This window comes from Octopus bimaculoides, chromosome 22, assembly GCF_001194135.2.
Source record: "Octopus bimaculoides isolate UCB-OBI-ISO-001 chromosome 22, ASM119413v2, whole genome shotgun sequence".
In the NCBI taxonomy this organism is placed as follows: Eukaryota; Metazoa; Mollusca; class Cephalopoda; order Octopoda; family Octopodidae; genus Octopus; species Octopus bimaculoides.
This window is the reverse complement of record NC_069002.1, coordinates 246,331-264,669: the sequence shown is the minus strand read 5'-3', so window position 1 is coordinate 264,669 and position 18,339 is coordinate 246,331. Positions and strand designations below refer to the sequence as shown.

Genomic DNA, 18,339 nt, shown 5'->3' with positions numbered 1-18,339 from the left:
ACTATTAATAATTCTCTGCTAAGAGAGACAAATTTTAAAATAAAACCCGTATCTAAGGACAACAAACTCTTTAGCAAAGTGAGGTAGAAAGTCTACTAAACAACACATTAAAAAAACATCATGGCGGTTGTGGAGGAGAGCTTTCCGAACTTGGCACGGAATATAAACTTTTTGAATGAAAGTAACAAGATAACTCGCAGGAAAGCGCTGCAAGACATCAGTAAAGATATAAATAGACGAAAGAATGATCTGGAAAGCTCAGAATTACAAAGGATTTTTAACGAACTTCTTAAACCTTTGTTGAAAGAATTCAGCGATCCTGCCGAGAGTTGTCGCGAACAAGCCATAGAACTGATGAGTGAATTGTTAACAATGGTGCCCGGTCAGTGTGAATATTTACCTTACTTAATACCTGTTTTGGTCCAGAGATTAGGACAGCAAGAAATAATGGAGAATTCGGAAGAAGTTCGTTTGATTCTCGTTCGATTATTAATCAAAGCAATGGAACTGAATGGAAAGAAGATCGGAGTTTACCTAAATGACGTTATAAAGATTTTACAAAGAACCATTATAGATAATTATCCTCAAATCAAAAAAGATAGTTGTGTGGCTGCTTCGTTATTGGCAAACACTGTTCCCGATGTTTTCCATATGCAATCAGAGTCTTTGATTAATCCTCTTTTACAGAATCTTACTCATCAACATTCAAAGGTGCGTGTCTGTGTCTTAGAAGCGATCGGTAAGTGGACTTTTATATTGGTTAATACAAATATATTTATACTGCCTGTTATTCGAGTGTTTTTATTATTTCTGTTATATCCGTATATATGCAAACAAGGAAGGTGTTTAAAAAAGGGGGACCGTCCTGTTAGGCAAATCACCAACCGACAGACGCTGCTGGTTGCAGCGTGTTTGAGTGTTCGACTTTACTATCGTCACTCCTGGTTTTCTGTGCTTCGTTCCATCCCTACCCTTGTCCAAGCGCTGTGCATTCGTCCTCTTCCCGTATCATCTCTTCTGTGCTTTGCATTCAAACCCCATACTTAAACCCATTCGACCTTTTCTACCTAAACTGCACCCTCCGCCCCCCGCCACTCTCTCTCAAATAAATATCATTGGAAGGCCACCGAATTATTTGTCATGACAATGAACAAAGGTGGAACATGATGAATTGTCTAAATGATTTTAAAAAAAGCTTTCTCTCTTTCTCCTCCACCACTCTCTGGAAGGATCTGCGAGTGTCACACGGGTCGACCCCATAACTACAGAGATACCTTTTACCCGCACTTTTCATAGTCTCTGTAACTCAATGGCTTCGTCCTGGTTCTTTGCTATTTTCTCTATACTTTTTATTCTCTTTGTCTATTATTATCATCATTCAATTCTGCCTCCATTTCTTGCCGAGTGTCTTCCTGCTGAGTTGTCGTCGTCGTCGTCGTCGCTTTACTTCTCAGAACGCTCAATCTTGTTTGTTCTGGTAGATTCTGTGAAAGCAGACAGCAGCCTTCTGTCAGAGATCTCACAGGGTCTCTTTCTGCACATTATCATCATCTTGGTTCATTTAGTTCTGGCAAATGTATAACGATGACTGGGCCGGTGCTGCTCACCCACGGGGCTCCTGCTGGACAAAAGTCTGTCACCTGTTGTTTGATCCTCATTTGTACCATTGTTTGTGTTATTTTGTTATCCATTACTCTCATGCCATGGGAAGGGTTGATAAGGTGTCACACCCACCAGTATTTTTATCGAGACACCATCTCTAGAAGGGTTTGTCTAAACAGACTCAAAAAGGCCCTTCTCCCCTTGGAAGTTTAGGCCTATTATTATTATTATTATTATTATCATTATTCTTTCTCTAGGTGATGTTATCCAAAATGGTAATGGCAAAAGTGTTGATGATGTCAGATCCCATTTGGCTCAACGTCTTTTTGACCAGGTCCCTGCCGTCAGAGCTGCTGTCACAAACGTGGTTGGCAACTGGCTCCTATACTTGCTAGATCGATATTCCTACCATCACAAACTCATCCCGTTGCTGTTGACAAGTATCAATGACAGCCAGCCATCAATACAAGAATCAGCCATTGCTTTTTGGCATGACATAGGTAAGTGTGTTGCTGGGAGAGAAAACGCCTTGTAGCATGTATGGGCAGTTACATGTTGGGGGAGTTGGTGGGAGGACTGGTGGAAGTTATCATCAAACTAGAAATCCAACCTGAATGCTTGCAAAAGAGTGAACTCTGCTAAAGGTACTCAAGGCGCAGGTGGCAGAGCCACCTTAGCCTTGTTTTTGGCCACCAAACAAAGTAATGCCTTCGAATAGATAGCATTTTTAACACCAAGCCACTGCATACATAGATTAACATTGGAGTCCTAGACTTGTGGGGACCCAGGGCAATTGCCCACTGTACCCCTGCCAGGTGGTGGCATCGACCTGAATAATGGGTTATGTCATACACGAACTCAGAATGCAAAGATCCAAACCAAATACCACAAAACATCCTGTCTGATGCTCTAACAATTCTGTTAATCCAGATGGTCACTTCTGGAAGGTCTTTGGTTAAGAACTGTCTCAATCAGGCTTGGGTTGGAGCTAAACCATAGCATAATACATTGTTAGTTTTGTTGTTGGTGCTTATTTTTCTGGAATTAAAGTGTTTTAATTCAAGTAAAATGTGATTTAGGTACACCATTTCTTATTAAATCAAGTTGTTCATGGAGTGATCCTAATCGATCTTTATTCTTTGTATTGCAATAGGTTTAAAATATGAAAAAGAAAATGAAAGTGATTTAAAAGACCAATTAGACTTTCCAGAGGAAGAACCAAAGCATTTCCCTCCTGACAGTAAGTTAATTGATCTTTTTTTTTTTGATCTGAGAAAAGGGCTGTGTCTATATAAAACAGAGTGTGATTGAGAATATCAAAATATGTCTTCTCAGGCACAGCAAATCGCCAGAAGTCTCAGTCCCTTGTCATTCCCTCAGTGAGGCCCAATGTCTAAAGATCCTTACTCACCACTTTGTCCCACATCTTCCTGGGTCTACTCCTTCCACAAGTTCCCTCAATGATTAGAGATTGGCACTTTTTTATGCAGCTGTCCTCTCCCATATGCATCACGTGATCAAACCAGCACAGCCTTCTTCCCTCTTGCACACAGCATCGGATGCTTCTTATACCCAGTTTTCCTCTTAAATCATTATACACTGTTTTATGTTGGAACCAGCCAGATGCAGCCTCTCACACCTACCCTACAATGTCATTCTAAAAATAAACAATCACCTCATTGAAATCTCAAAGCTATGATGCAATGCAGGATTAATTCAAAACAATTTGATCAAATAAACATTACATTCGATAGAATAATCTGAATGTTAAAGAGTTAACAAAATATATTCAAATAATTCAGAGATAAATTTATTTTCTTTTGCAATATTACACAATATTTCTGTCCAAAATCTTCAGTTTTCTTTTCGTATTTCCTCTTTTTTCTTTATTTATTTTTGTTTTGCTTTTAGCTGAGAGACCAAATTTGGGATGTCGTGTTCTTGTGAATCGTCACTTATCCAAGATACTACCTGGATTAATGAATGATCTGAAGGACTGGGTTCCAGCTACTCGCATCCAAGCATCAAGTTTGCTGTGTGTACTTCTGTTGAATGCTGAGAGGAGTATAACACAACACTTACAGATTCTCTTGTCTGGGATGGTTACAGCTTGCAAAGATGAAGAAAAACAAGTCGTATCAAATGTTAGTCACTTTTTGATTTGCATTTTTTTTTTACCTTTTTTTTCAATTTGCGGTCTTTAATTCCCTAGTAAGGATAGAATGTGTTTTTTAACATGGCTCATAGGTGCAGGCATGGCTATGTTGTCATGAAGTTTGCTTCCCAACCACATGGTTCCAGGTTCAGTCCCACTGCATGGCACCGTGGGCTAATATCTTCTACTATAGCCCCAGGCCAACCAAAGCCTTGTGAGTGGATTTGGTAGATGAAAACTTAAAGAAGCTAGTTGTATGTATAGAGTGTTAGGTGTGATGTACAGAAATTGAATATTGAGAAAATAAGTGTGTGTGTGTGTGTGTTTGACTCTCCTTGCCTTGTTGGTTTTGTTATTGATTTTACTCCCAGAGCAGGTTTCTTATCAAAGGTGCTCCAGCCATGCCCTATATAAGACTACATTATTCAGAAGACAGTGTAGGTTATAAGGCAGATTTGGCTGCTATTTTTAGCAAGTGAAGCAACCATGTAGACCTTCTCATCCAGTGGTTTAACTGCTCAGTGTCCCAGCTACTTTCTCCTACCACTGACCACTTGACTGGGAAGTAACATTGTCATTTCATTTCTTAGCTGCTTACTGTGCTTTGCCTTGCAGCACAATGGCTATCGTGAGATTAGAACTACTGTCCATTTGGGTATTGAACTCCATTTTATTTCCACTTTGTAATTTTTACTTAATTTCTTCTCCACAGGTGCTAAAATCTGCCAAACTAGTTGGTTATTTTGTCCAAATAGAAACTTGGAGTCACCTTCTTTTGGATCACATTTGCAAAAACCCTGATGCAGCTTCATTGATGATTCTCGCTGCAATCATCAAAGGCTGTGACCGCAGAGAACTCCACGGCCACCTGGAACCAATCTGTAATACATTGATTCTACCAGATGTCTCTTATCATTTACAGGTATTTTTTCAATTTTTTTTTTGTTTTGTTGGCCAGTTACAATTCTTGATATTATAAACACCAATATGTGACAGTCAAGAGGGATGGGCAGGTTGGATTTAAACTATATACTGTGTAAGAATGCACCACCCTACTAAGTGGAGATAAAAAAACAAAATACTGCAGATGTAAATCTAACAAAAAAATTGTTTACATTCTAAGAATTTAGAAAGTTTGAGAGATAGTTTTTATCTTTTACTTGTTCTAATCATTGGACTGTGGCCATGCTGTGGCACCACCTTGAAAGGTTTATTCAAATATATTGAGCTCAGTACTTATTACTTTTTAAGTTTAGTACTTATTGTTTCTTTTGCCAAACTGTTTAGTTCAGGGATGTAAACAAACTAACACCAGTTGTCAAGCAGTGGTTGAGACAAACACAAAGATGCACACACAGAGATAAATACATATAAATGTGTGTGTGTGTGTATACACATACATATATATATCATCAACATCATCATCATTTAACGTCTGTTGTCCATGCTGGTATGGGTTGGACGGTTTGACCAGGGCTGGTAAGCTGGAAGGCTGCACCAGACCCCAGTTCTGATTTGGCAGGGTTTTCTATGGCTGGATGCCTTTCCTAACACCAATCACTTCAAGAGTGTAATGGGTGCTTTTATGTGCCACTGGCACAGGTGCCATTTGCATGACACTGGTATCTGCCACAACTCATTTTTACTTGGCTTGATGGGTTCTTCCTCTCAAGCACAGCAGAATTCCAAAAGGACTCAGTCTTTGCCTCTGTGAGGCCCAACACTCGAAAAGTGCTTGATCATAAGATTATGGTTTCAATTTCTGGACCAGGTGATGTGTTTGTGTTCTTGAGCAAAACACTTCATTTCACATTGCTCCAGTCCACTCAGCTGGTAAAAATGAGTAACCCTGCAAGGGACTGGCGTCCCATCCAGGAAGGAATATACATAAGCCACAGAAACTGGGAAACCAGGTAACCACCCCTCTGCTCCAACCTGAGTAATGTGGACTAACCTAACAAATGTGATTGCTATTGTTTGAATATTGTCTTTCAGGTGAATATATTGGTGGAATTGTATCACTGTGTCCAATCGATATTGTCTGTTGCCAAGGAAGATTGCTCAGCAGTTAGCTTCCAGTTGTTTACTGTACTTATTACTATCTTGTCTTTGAATTCAACTGAAAACAGTCAGCTTACCGAACAAGTAAGTTATTCTTCTTTGTATGAATGTATACATGGGTATATATAAATGTGTGTGTGTGTGTATATACATATATATATATATATATCTGTTAAGTGGTTCATCCAGCCATAGAAACCCTGCTACAACAAACAGTTGGAATCTGGGCAGCTGCCTGCTAGCCAGCTCCATGTCAAACCATCCAAGACATGCCAGCTTGCAAAGTTATACGCCTTTATGTTCTTCTTTTCAAATCCTGCTCAGTCAACTTCTGTGTTCATTAAAACACACCTTGATAAACTTTGTGTGACCAGAAATAAACTAAAGTAACAATTTGATCGTATCATTTAAAACTGTTGTAAGTTGAATGTTTTTTTTTTAAATAAACTTCAGTTTCTTATTTTGTCACCCTTTAGTATCAGAACTGTCTCCAAGAGTTAGCTGGTGTCCAAGAATTACCTGGTGCCTCAAAGCAACTCTTTAAAGAACATAGTCCACTACTACTGGTCAAACTGAAAGAGACACACAAAGAATGGACAAGTCAGTCATTTGAAAGGAATATCTTTGAGACTCTTATAATGAAAGCTAATGGTAAGTTCTTTAATTTTACTTTTTCTTTTGTTTTTGTTATATGTGTGGAAATAGATTATGTATTTAGGAAAACAGAGAAAAGGGGAAAATGCTACAAATTTTCTAATAAAAGAATGTTTCTCTTACAGAATCTGCATTGCCATTATTGATAGACGATATAACAGAAATTCTAAGTGAGTGTTTAGATGTTGAGAAAAACGCAGAGTTCCGACTGAAGATGATGACCCTGCTGTCTTGTGCGATCATTGAGCATAAACCAAGTACAGAGGTGCCTCACCCATTCAGTAGTAATGCACTCAAGATGGTTCAGAAGATGATTGTACCAAACCTTATCTGGAAAGCAGGGAGGATTGCCGCAGCGATTAGGACTTCTGCCACGTCTGCAATCTGGGCTCTGCTGCAGAGCAAAGCTGTGTCAAATGAAGAGGTAATTCCGATTCCTTGGGTCTCTCTCTCTCTCGTCACTGTGTTACATATGAATGCATTAATTTGTTTTTGTGTTGTTGTTGTTTAGTCCCAGGGGTCAGTGCTGACGATGGTTACAAAAAGATTCATTTTCTGCATCTGGCAGCATCAGTCAAAAAGGGATGAGAATGAAAGCCAAGAAGGGTTATGAGCACTGAAATTGCTGAGGGCAGGAGAACGAGAGGGTTAGGGCATTCTTTAGTACAGAAAGAGGTAGTATGGTGTGAAGTGTTGGTAGTAGATGAACGAGTGTAGGAATCATAAAGGGAGCAGTTGTATTTGAAGGAGTGGTGGTGAGGGGGGAAGAAGATTGAGCCAGAATGACTGCTCGTCTAGTCTTTGTTCCTCGTATCCAGGTGGGAGTTGTGACTGGCAGGAGAGAGTAGAATCGACATATGTGTAGAGACCACCTTACTGAGTGAAGTTTGAAGAAAGAGTGTTGTCTGAACGGATTGGACAGATTTAGAGAAGGCTGAAGAGCTGAGGTCTTTGGGGTCCATAGATGTTTGAGAAGCAGAAGGATTGTCCAGGGGGTTTAGTTTTAGGTTTTGGCTACTGGGGAAGTGTAGATGTTGTTGGTGCTCTGTGAAGTTGCATTAACCTTCTGGTGATCTGGTTTGAATGCTTGTGACCGAGTGAAATCTGTTAAAGACATCCATGGGCCTAGAAGTTATGTTGAACTGCACAGAGTAACATGCCTGCTTCTTGCCTCTAAATTCCATTGATTAACTAGGCTACAATAAAAGAGGTTTAGATGGTCATGGTAGGGTTGTCTTTGACTACAGGTCTGTACAATCAGGGTTGACTTAGGGTTAAACAACATACGTAGAAGAATAAAAATCTAATTAAATCTTCAAAACCCTGTTCTTTGTTTCCAGCTGATATTGGTGTCGTCAGAGCTGTTACCCCAGATTCTGTCTTCAATGGAGGATGATAACAAAAGCACACGTTTGATCAGTTGTCGAGTGCTGACACGGCTGTTGGAGAACATGACTGCCTGTCAGCAGATTGACTATGACACATTGCACAAGATCTACCCTCATCTTCTGAAACGTCTAGATGATGCCTGTGACGACATTCGTGTTGTTGTGGCCACAACCTTCCTGGCTTATTTTGATGCCTTCTCTGATGACTACGACACAGATCTCTATAAAGCCCATTTAGAAGTGATGTACCAAGGCTTGCTGCTGCATCTTGACGACTCGGAGAAGTCAATACAGGACGCCATATTAAGTAAGTTTATTCTGTCATGAGTTTTGTAAAAAGGTCAAAAGTCCACGGTGGGAAGTATTCCGATGTGTGGAAGATAGAGCCTTTATTTAAAGGGACACAGAAGGGAAAAAGGTAGAGATAAGACTTATAATTAAGGTAATACAGGAGGAAGGCACATATAGAAATGTCTTTTCAGTGTCCATTTCAAACCAGTTGCTGAATTGGCAGAGTTATTAGACTCTGTAGTCCAAGATGCCTTGTGACACTCATTCTGGTTCTCTGACCCCCTCAGCTTTTCATCCTTTCCTCCTGGGTCTGTACAATAAAATAGCAGCTCCTCGAGGTTGGCAGTGAATTGGCAGAATTGTTAACATATCAAATTCTGTGATACCCTACACTTTCTCTGTTGCATGGTTTAACACCCCTACCCTGGTCCTTGGTAACCTTTGACACAGTACCCTGTTGAGGGTGACATTCATGTGAAGTCTTTGAAAGTAACTTTCTCTCTTCCTCCACAAGTCTTGAAGGCCATTTTCTTTGGTGCATTCTTGTCATTAACATACTGCTTTATGATCTTCTGTCTTTTGTACTTGTTTCAGTCTTTAGACTGTGGCCATGCTGGGGCAGCACTTCCAAATAAGTGACTGTGTGATAAACTTGAATAAATGAATATGTGGCAATTAAAGGATATGCGTGAACTTAAGGTTATCTTGAGGCAACAACGAAGAAAACGAGACTATTGAAACTATATTTACATGTTGACATGGTAATGAAATAGAGAGAATAATGCAAAGAACTAAATAAGGGGTTTATGATCTGCGCAGAAATAGAAAAGTAGATGGAACGAGGTTGAAAAGGCAAAACTTCTTTATCTGAGCATCTTCTGAGATTTGTATTTCTTTGGCAGAGGAATTAAATGACTATATCGGTGGCCTAGCACATAAAAATGACTGTATAGGTTACATTAATTTTTATATATATGTGTATGTTTGCACATAAACACATCATTTAATAATGCTGTCTACAATTTTGTTACTTTTATTGTTTTTTTTTCAGATGTGTTGAAAAAAGCAGGTCATTTAAAACCAGCCATGTTAGTTAGTGAAATAAATAAAGTGAAACACAAGCACCGAACTACCATCTACTGTGACCGACTGCTGTCATTATTTACGTGAATGCCTAGTGTTTCTATTTTTTTGGGGGGTTTTTTTTTGTGCAATTTCAGATTTATCATCCAAATCTCATATTTTTATTATTATTGTTTTTCATGTTTTACAGTTTTAGTCTATGTATAATTATTCTCCCTTTATGAAATTAAAGCAGAAAATGAAAATAAAATGCTAAATGTTAATGGATTTTGAAATTTTAATTTAGATTTATTTTATAACAGAGATTTTGTATTCTAGAACCAGAGGCTCTGAACTATGTGAATTAGTGATATTTAGTAGAAACTGAACATCATCCACAACAATATTGGGAGGGCCTGAAAAGCTCATAGAGGTTCTCAGGCACAGCTCTCTCCCACCTCATCTGACTAATTGATCCAGGTAGATTATGTTACCTCAAAAAAAGACAAAAACTTAAAAACAGAGCAAGGGAGACTACCCGATATAAAAGATATTTTTAAAACATGAAAAGGTTAGAATAACTTAGAAAGGAAAAAAACCACTCAAAAACAACTCCATAAAAATATAAAAAATAAAATTTATTCACTTTTAGGTTTTGCTTTCAATTTACTTCTGACTATAATGACTGTCATAGTTAAACCTGGAAAAGAGAAATGCAATAATTTCAAGATATACTTGTGTTGTTTAATATAAGGTTTGTGCATCTACAGAGATATGTCTCAAAATATCAATGGTTTTATGCTAATAAGTGTATTAAAGTCACCAGTGTAAACAGAACATGAATGAAGCTATGTGATGATGATGATGATGATGGCTTTCTGAAAGCAGTAACAACCAACATCATTTTTTAAACATATATTATTTAGTTTATTGATCATGTTTTTCTATGTATTTATTTATTTGGAATCACTTCACTAATGAGATTGAAATTTGTCTTGGAAAATCAGTAGAAGAGATATAAGAGTGACTTTGTACTGGTTTGGAGGAGCACCATGAATTGCCAGCACCCATTCCACTCTGTACAGCGAATGACTGGTGCTAGTGCCATGTAAAAAGCATCCCAAAGCAGACACTGGAACATGATGCAGTCCTCTGGCTGGCCAGTTCCTGTCAAACTGTCTGACCCATGCTAGCATGGAAGACAGACATTAAATGATGTTGATGATGACGTGTGTGTGTATACATACATACATACACACATGCCTGGAGGACAACCTTTAATCTGATGACCAGGCTGTTATAGCTGAAGCTAATCAAAATAGAAATTCCAGGCATGAAAACAAAAGTCCTCTGAGTGAATTTAGCAAAGACTAAAATGTTAGAAAGTAGTCAAGCATATAGGACACCGCTACCACCAGGGAAATGGCTTTGCTCATTCAGTAGAAAAGGAGTAGGTAGGAATTTTATACAGTGCACCTAGTGTAAACAATGTATGTTTATGTACACACACACACACACACACACACACACATATATGCAGACTGTGAAGTGTGTGTCTCTGATAATTTCTCAACCTTTGATCCTTTTGTCCCTCTATATTTTGAGCAATTTCAAATCTTAGGACCTTTTAAGTAGGCTTGACATGGGGCTCAACAATGATAACAGCAACATAGAAGGGTAAAGATATAAAAAAACAACTGGCAGAATACTGACCAATGATGACAAGGGCTACTGACATCAATACCAATGGAAAGGCCACTGCATAAAACTGAGGCGGGAAGAAGGAATGGAGTTTCTGGTTTGGTCCCAGAAAAGGCTGAAAAAAAGAAAATGGTTTCATTACAATGACAACAAAACAATAAGCCAAATCCTCACCCATCCCACCTTCCACTACACCCCCCCCCAGACATAAATGAATACTAATTTCAAATGATTTTCTACTAATTACTTAATTACATTAGCATCAGACACATCTTCAAAGTGATTAGTAACTATGGGCCAGTACTTCCAGGTACCTGCTGTTAAAATTCAAGTGACAAAGCTGGGGTCAATTCATAAAAATTTAAAGTGGTGCCCCAGCCTGGTCGTAGTCTAATGAGTGAAACAAGTAAAAGATAAAAGATGGTTACTTACCAGAATAATAACCCAAATGGAATAATAAACGAAAATTGTGGCTGCTAGAAACATCAGCCCCCATCCAACGGTTTGATCCAAGCTTGTGACCTGCGGAATATTTAAAACAAAATAATAATCACACATTCAGTTTGTGTAAATTTGTGTGTGTGTGCATGTTTGTGTGTATGCATGTTTGTGTGTGTGTGTGTGTATGTTTGAGTGCACATTAGGTGTGTGTGTAAAGAAAAATAGAAAAATGTAGCAATAACAATGAAATAAGATGTGATCATGCATACGTACCATTTTGTTTCAGAAGCCAATTGTTTGAGTCTAAAGAAAGGAGAGAAAAAAAAGTATAGAAGAAAAAGTAAAACGAAAAAAACGAAAAAAACCAAAAAAAAAAACAAGATAATTTGAATCTGGTTTGAAAAAATATTGATTTCAAAGTTTGGCACAAAGCCAGAAATTTTGTGAGAGGGGTAAGGCAATTACATTGACCCTCAGTAGTCAACTGGTACTTATTTATTTTATTGACCCCGCAAAAGGATGAAAGGTAAAGTTGACTGTAGCGGAATTTGAACTCAGAACATGGAAACAAACGAAATGTTACTAAGCTCACTGCTGCAATAATAATAATAATAACCTTTTCTACTATAGGCACGAGGCCTGAAATTTTGGGGGAGGGGGAAAGTCAATCACATCAAAGTACTTGACTAGTATTTAATTTATCGAACCCGAAAGGGTTGTAGTTATGATTGTGTGATACATATGATCGATCTTCGATCATTTAAAAACATTATTTATGATAGTCTTCGTAAACAATACGTTCCTCTGATTGTTTATTTCATAGATTTGTTTATCGTTAATATAAAATTCCTCTGATTTTTCAAGTCTGACAGGGATCCAGCTTTGACCCTTCTTCTAAAACGTGATTCGTTTGAAATTAAAATAATTACATATTGACAATAGTTTCTTCATTTGCTTAAAATTATTATTTTTCGAAAATCTAAGTTCAAATCCTGCCGAGATTGACTTTGTCATTCATTCTTTCAGGGTCGATAAAATAAGTACCACCCCAAAATTGAAACAATTATTAATTAAATTCTAATATGCTTTAACTTCGCGACAGAGCAACCGCTTGGCATCCTAGAAATCACAACTAATTCACCAGATAACCATACATTTCGTAGGCAAGATTTTCTTTCACGATTTTTGTAAACATTACATATACACCCACACAAAATACACAGTATTTATAAATGGTAAAACTTTATCCAAATTAAAATTCTTCCGAATTGTCACAAACACTCGAATCACAGTATTTGAGATTATAATTTGAAAATACACGGGTCCTCACAAGTCAATCAGGACAGGAAACACACAAACATACATACAAATAGGGGTACAAACGAACTCGACACGTAGAATATGAATATGTATGTATACAAAAATATAAATAAATGCGCGCGAGAGTATATATATATATATATGTGTGTGTATATATACATACACATTGAAGCCCGAACTTTGGTAAATCAGGATTATTAATTCGTTATCAGATAAGAAAATAGTGGAGAAATTGAAACTTCCTGGAGTTTAGACAAGAAAAACATTCGTCAATTTTGCAAACAGATTCCACAAAAGAAATGTCTTGTTTCTTCGTGGCAAAACGATCTGAAGGGGTCCCTTACACAAATAAGACGATAAAGAAGATATATACATACATAAATATACGTGTGTGTGTTGTATGTATATATATGGGTGTGTATATTTATATGTATATATATATAATCTATGTGTGTTTACCTTTAATGAATGCAGAGAAAGTGAAATGTAAAAATGTTGCGGGAAAAGAGAAACAAGTCCACCAGGCGGCGCTGGTTGAACAGCTGAGAAATGGAAAGAGAAAGAAAGAACTTTTGGGTGGGAGGTGTGTCTTGTCTGTCATTGCCTGATCTGTTGATTCGATGCTAACACAGTCTTCGAACCGAGAAATACAACTAACTATTGATTTGGTTCATATTAAGGGAGTCTTTCTCCCGTAACTGGTGTCTTGTGTTTGTTTTTTCGATTTTAAATACCCACTGAGACAGACTTTGTCCACATAACAATTCACAAGTATTTTACCCAGAAATAGGATCACGATAAATTTCTTCCAACCACTTGGAAGTTTTTCAAATTTTTACCCCGTTATTTTTATTTAAAAATGTATCACTGATGTAGTTTTCTATTCTGTTGAAATTACTAATAAAGAAATTTAAGGTTATGTAATTTTATTATCACAGAGACATTGAATGTATAAATAACAAACACGTAGTCAACGTGTTTGAGGGCAGAGTTTGCAATATTGAATATTATGTGAGTGTTTCTGCTTCCACCGATGTTTGTTATTTATTTGCAGACGCACATTTGTATTATTTGATAACCACAAACAACTCTGTGAGTTGGCAGTGTAGCTTTGTTAATCTATGCATAAAAATAATCAGGAATAAAAGTGTGTTCGGCGTATTGTTTATTTCGTTTTAATCAGTTATAAAAGCGAGCACGGTCGGTCATTTAAATCTCCGGAAGTCCCTTCTCTGCGGACCAACTCGCGTCTAGTTACTCTGCTTGTTGTCAGGGGTTGGTGAAAATAGAAACGAAGTATTGAAAATATTCTAAATGTTCATTAGTTAAGCATTGCTTCCGCTACTTCTAAAACGGACTTTGCTTTCTGTTTTATTAGACTAGATCATTGTAAACTAATTACCTTTGGAACATAGAAATTACATAATACTTAATGTAATGAAAGATAATAATCTAATTTATTAATAAAAATACTGATAATAACAAAACTTATACAATATTTACAGAAGACAACGAAATCTCAATGTCTAATATTATTTTAATATGATCTTGGCATGTACGGGCAACGACTCTGGGAGTGTTCAGACGTTGCCCTGTTTGTCAGATTAACGAGAAGAGAATCACAATTAGCCAGTGTTCTATTGACTCGTCCAGCACTATTAATGTTCCTCGTTTAAACTGTTGAAATTGCTTACAACCAAACCTGAAAATGGTATTTGTTTGTGTGTTGTTGGCTCTTGATAAACTGTGAGATAAAAAGTGAGATAAAGTGTTATTTATCTACATATCTAGCTAAAGATAAATAGTTTGCTATTTAGAGACGGGGACAAAACCTGGATTTAAAACACTAGATGATGATAAGTGAACAGAAATATATTGGTAGATAAGCAAAATATGTTAGATAAGAGAAAATGAATGAGAGACAGTATGAAGGATGGATTCACCATACTTCTTTACACATGGCTTAGCATTTCACGGACATTAACATTTTCATATCTGTGTATTATTTACATAACCATTCACATTGACATATGTATAACTTTTTTGATCCTGAATGCAACAGGTAGTTGTGCAAAAGTACACGCATTCACATCCAGATGTGGATATGTATAAGCGTTTAGCATATGTAACTGAATAAAAGCAGGTTTGACCACAAACACATATACAGAAGCACACAACGTATGGTAAATACACAGCCAAACAGCACACACATAACAATGACACAACTGCCAAACACATACACTGATTACTAATCTAAGTACAAGAATATACGCATTTGATTTAGAGGACTTATTTTATCTAACCCAGGCAATGACTAGCAAAAACTGACCCCGGCGCACCTTAACTAAATACACGTGTTTTGTTCAACAACCTCTTAATGGCAAAGGTAAAGAATACGTTCTAATTTAGATACAAGGCCACACATTTTTCGGACAGGGTACAATGGATTATGTCCAAGCAGTTTATCATCCATGAAGGATGAAAAACTAAATCGACCTTGGCGGGATTTGAACTCACATGCTATTAAATACCTCAAGGGCATCTTGTCCGACGTTTGCTCTACCGATTCTACCACAAGACACAGTTTTAATTACATATATTACGAGCTCAAAAACATAAGATATCCCTCAAATCACACACTATTCGTTTAGAAAAGAACGCGTTGGATAATATGTTTGGAGGTGCACGGTGCCAGAGCGGGGTACGGGACGGTCACGTGATAGATCACATACCTGCTCGTTTCGGGTAAACAAGAAACGTGCCTAAGATATATATATATATATATATATATATATATACACACACATATATATATATATATATATATATATATATATATATATATATATATATATATATATATGTGTGTGTGTGTATGTATGTATGTATGTATGTATAGGTAGAAAATGAGCCAACACGATAGTCTCAATGAAGTCGCCTGATACGCTGTAATTAGCAGCCGAATCTTTCTAAAAAATCACACCGTACAGTTTAACATACATACATATAGATGACAGATTACATACGTTTTAAACACAGTATAAATATAAATAAAAGAGGCGAAAGCGTCAAGTCTTCGGAATCAGAGCAGAAAGGGGACAACTACCACCACCACTACCACTTCTACTAATCAATGACATTCCCGAGAGTGGCGCACCTAGTTGTTGGGGTGTCGCTCTAGAAAGCTCTTGTAGTTAGCAATCATCACTGAGCCCGCAGAAGAGTCACGGTGTTTAGACCTGTCCAGTCCTTCCTGGACAAGGGTTCCCAAGAGGAAGAACGGAAAAAAAGCGAAATTAATTAAAAATATCTTTTAGAGAGAGTGATCTCCCCTCCACCACATTCGATACACAGCAGAAGCGACGGCAATAGTGGGTGTCTATGACAGCAACAGTTACAACAGCTGTAATAGCAGCAACAGCGATAGTGGGAGTGAAGCAACAGCAACAGTTACAACGACAGCAGCAATAGTTACAGCAGTAGTTGTAGTAATAGCAGCAGCAATAGCAACAGCAGTAGTAGTAGTAGGAGCAACAGCAGCGACGCCAACCACCACCACCACCGCCACCACAACAGTAGCAGCAACTATAACATAACAGACGATAAATCTCTTCCTGTTCGCAACTTGCAGTTCTGTGTGCGGCCAAAGGTATTTTAAGCAAGATGGACAAACGAATGCAGTCATCTTCGTTTGTCATACTATTAACACAGAAAAGGCTACTAGAGCTTTAGCAGTTACTGTATTTTAGGGTTTGATTTGAACAGAAAAAAAAAGATAACATAAAGACCAAAACGAATTTTAAAATTACTGAGAGACTGAAACAACCTTACCATCAAATAAGGTACGTTTTCCTATAATATAATATAATATATATATATAATATAATATAATATATAACCTAATTTTCTTTATCTGACCATACAGTGTAACAGTCCATCTTATTTAATTATCAATTTTCGCTTCAGCTTTTTCTATTTCTCATTCACATTCTCTGATTTGCTTCCGCCTCACCGTTTTGTTATTATTTTTTTTTACTTCTGTCATTCCTTCATTATGATTTGGAAATCGAAAGTGGGAAGGATAAAAAAAAAAAAATTAAGAGTAGAGGGCTGAATACTGAGGCAGCAACTCTTAGAGGTGTGCATGTGATTGACTGCACACACACTCTAATACACACATAATGTATGCACATATACATAATGTATGTATATATGTATGTGTGTGTGTGTGTGTTACATGCGTAAGGGCATGTATATCAGTTTGATGTATTCAAATGCATAGGTGTAGATCTGCATCTATCTGTCTGTTTATCTATCAATCAATCTATCTGTCTATATATATATATATATACATATGTCTGTCTGTCTGTCCATATATGTATGTATATAGGTTTGTACCCTGATGACTTGAGGATTATACATGATTTAAGCATGCCAAAATTTAATGATACACTCACATATAAACACAGGTATATATTATAGATGTCTCGCCCCCTCATTCATTGCATCCCTCTCTCTCTCTCTCTCTCTCTTTATATATATATATATGTAAACACATATATTACCTTTCTCTCTCCTCCCTCTACTATTATGTGTGTATAAATTTGCCTATCTTTAAGTATTTATGAATATGCAGGCATGTACATATTGATCTATAAATATACATACATACACACACACACACACACACACACATACATACATATATACATATGTGTGTGTGTGTGTGTGTATGTATATATGTATGTATATTAACTTGATTGATATATTATTATTCTTAATGGTATTAATATTACATTCATATATACATGTACATAAACATACATGTATATATATATATATATATATATATATATATATATATATATATATATATATATATATATATATATATATATATATATACTGACACACAAACGCAGTACTATGAATATATTAAGTTTAATGTGTGTGTGTATATATATATATATATATATATAAATAAATACATGTATATATTTATATATACACACACACATACAAAGACAATCATTAAAAAATGAAAGACATTGTCCAAGAAAATAAAAAGAAAGCTGATGAAATAGCAATATATTACTTTTCCAGAAATTTTTGAAATGACCCCTAAATATCAATGGATGACACTATTTATATTTTAAGCAATCATTATGTATGTAGCATTACAGCCGAAGATGAATGCTTGGTTCAGAAAGCTATTGTTTGACCTGTACATAATTAAGTATAGGTATTTGTCTTCTTCTGTGTATTGGCAGCTGTGGATGTGCAGATGAGTATGGAAGGGTCAAGTCATAATTTATAAATTTGCAGGATGATAGATTTATATGCTACAGCTGGCTCTTTGCTCATTTTCATTTCGATATTCTTTAAGGATCTAAGTGTAGAGATACGGTGATGTTGTATCATACATACATACATACATACATATATATATATACATACATATATATATATACATATATATATATATATATATATATATATACCTACATATACATGTACATATGTGTGTGTGCCTCTGTATATGAATATACAATTTTATGTGTGTGTGAGTGTATATATATGCGTGTGTAAGTATGTATGTATGCATGTATGTATATATGTATATACATGTGTGTGTATATATATATATATATATATATATATATA

The 18,339-nt window shown here is 36.5% G+C and overlaps 3 protein-coding genes across 6 annotated transcripts in view; 2 read left to right on the top strand and 1 right to left on the bottom strand.

The window, feature by feature from the left end:
* LOC106878709 (dynein axonemal assembly factor 5) lies at positions 1-9,497 on the top strand. Its single transcript, XM_014928001.2, has 10 exons — positions 1-739; positions 1,860-2,102; positions 2,756-2,842; positions 3,514-3,746; positions 4,470-4,679; positions 5,753-5,902; positions 6,295-6,469; positions 6,598-6,896; positions 7,813-8,167; positions 9,203-9,497. Exons 1-10 carry the CDS (start codon positions 121-123, stop codon positions 9,319-9,321), a joined length of 2,490 nt encoding a protein of 829 aa, XP_014783487.1. The 5' UTR covers positions 1-120; the 3' UTR covers positions 9,322-9,497.
* A 333-nt stretch (positions 9,498-9,830) lies between these two features.
* Positions 9,831-15,940, bottom strand: LOC106878712 (dolichol phosphate-mannose biosynthesis regulatory protein-like). 4 transcript variants are annotated; one of them, XM_014928008.2, is made up of 5 exons: positions 15,833-15,940; positions 11,629-11,658; positions 11,347-11,436; positions 10,927-11,029; positions 9,831-9,913 (listed from the first exon to the last, which is right to left on the bottom strand). In XM_014928008.2, exons 2-5 carry the CDS (start codon positions 11,629-11,631, stop codon positions 9,852-9,854), a joined length of 258 nt encoding a protein of 85 aa, XP_014783494.1. In that variant the 5' UTR covers positions 11,632-11,658; positions 15,833-15,940; the 3' UTR covers positions 9,831-9,851. The 4 variants fall into 4 exon arrangements, with proteins under 4 accessions (XP_014783494.1, XP_014783492.1, XP_014783491.1 ...); XM_014928006.2 differs by lacking the exon at positions 15,833-15,940 and adding an exon at positions 15,702-15,832; XM_014928005.2 differs by lacking the exon at positions 15,833-15,940 and adding an exon at positions 13,135-13,261.
* Positions 15,941-16,229: 289 nt separating this feature from the next.
* LOC106878713 (intermembrane lipid transfer protein VPS13A) overlaps positions 16,230-18,339 on the top strand; it is a 126,965-nt gene continuing 124,855 nt past the window's right edge. Inside the window, exon 1 of the mRNA XM_052975632.1 lies at positions 16,230-16,517. The gene's annotated coding sequence lies outside the window, so the exon portion shown is untranslated. The remainder of the gene's footprint in view (positions 16,518-18,339) is intronic.

Excerpts from the sequence above, each read along its gene's own strand:
- LOC106878709 (XM_014928001.2), top strand. The coding sequence starts at position 121 with ATGGCGGTTGTGGAGGAGAGCTTTCCGAACTTGGCACGGAATATAAAC. Across the intron at positions 3,747-4,469 it reads AAAAACAAGTCGTATCAAAT|GTGCTAAAATCTGCCAAACT; the intron begins GTTAGTCACTTT and ends TCTTCTCCACAG. Across the intron at positions 5,903-6,294 it reads ACAGTCAGCTTACCGAACAA|TATCAGAACTGTCTCCAAGA; the intron begins GTAAGTTATTCT and ends GTCACCCTTTAG.
- LOC106878712 (XM_014928008.2), bottom strand. Across the intron at positions 11,030-11,346 it reads CCATTTGGGTTATTATTCTG|CCTTTTCTGGGACCAAACCA; the intron begins GTAAGTAACCAT and ends TCTTTTTTTCAG. Across the intron at positions 9,914-10,926 it reads AGTAGCCCTTGTCATCATTG|GTTTAACTATGACAGTCATT; the intron begins GTCAGTATTCTG and ends TCTCTTTTCCAG.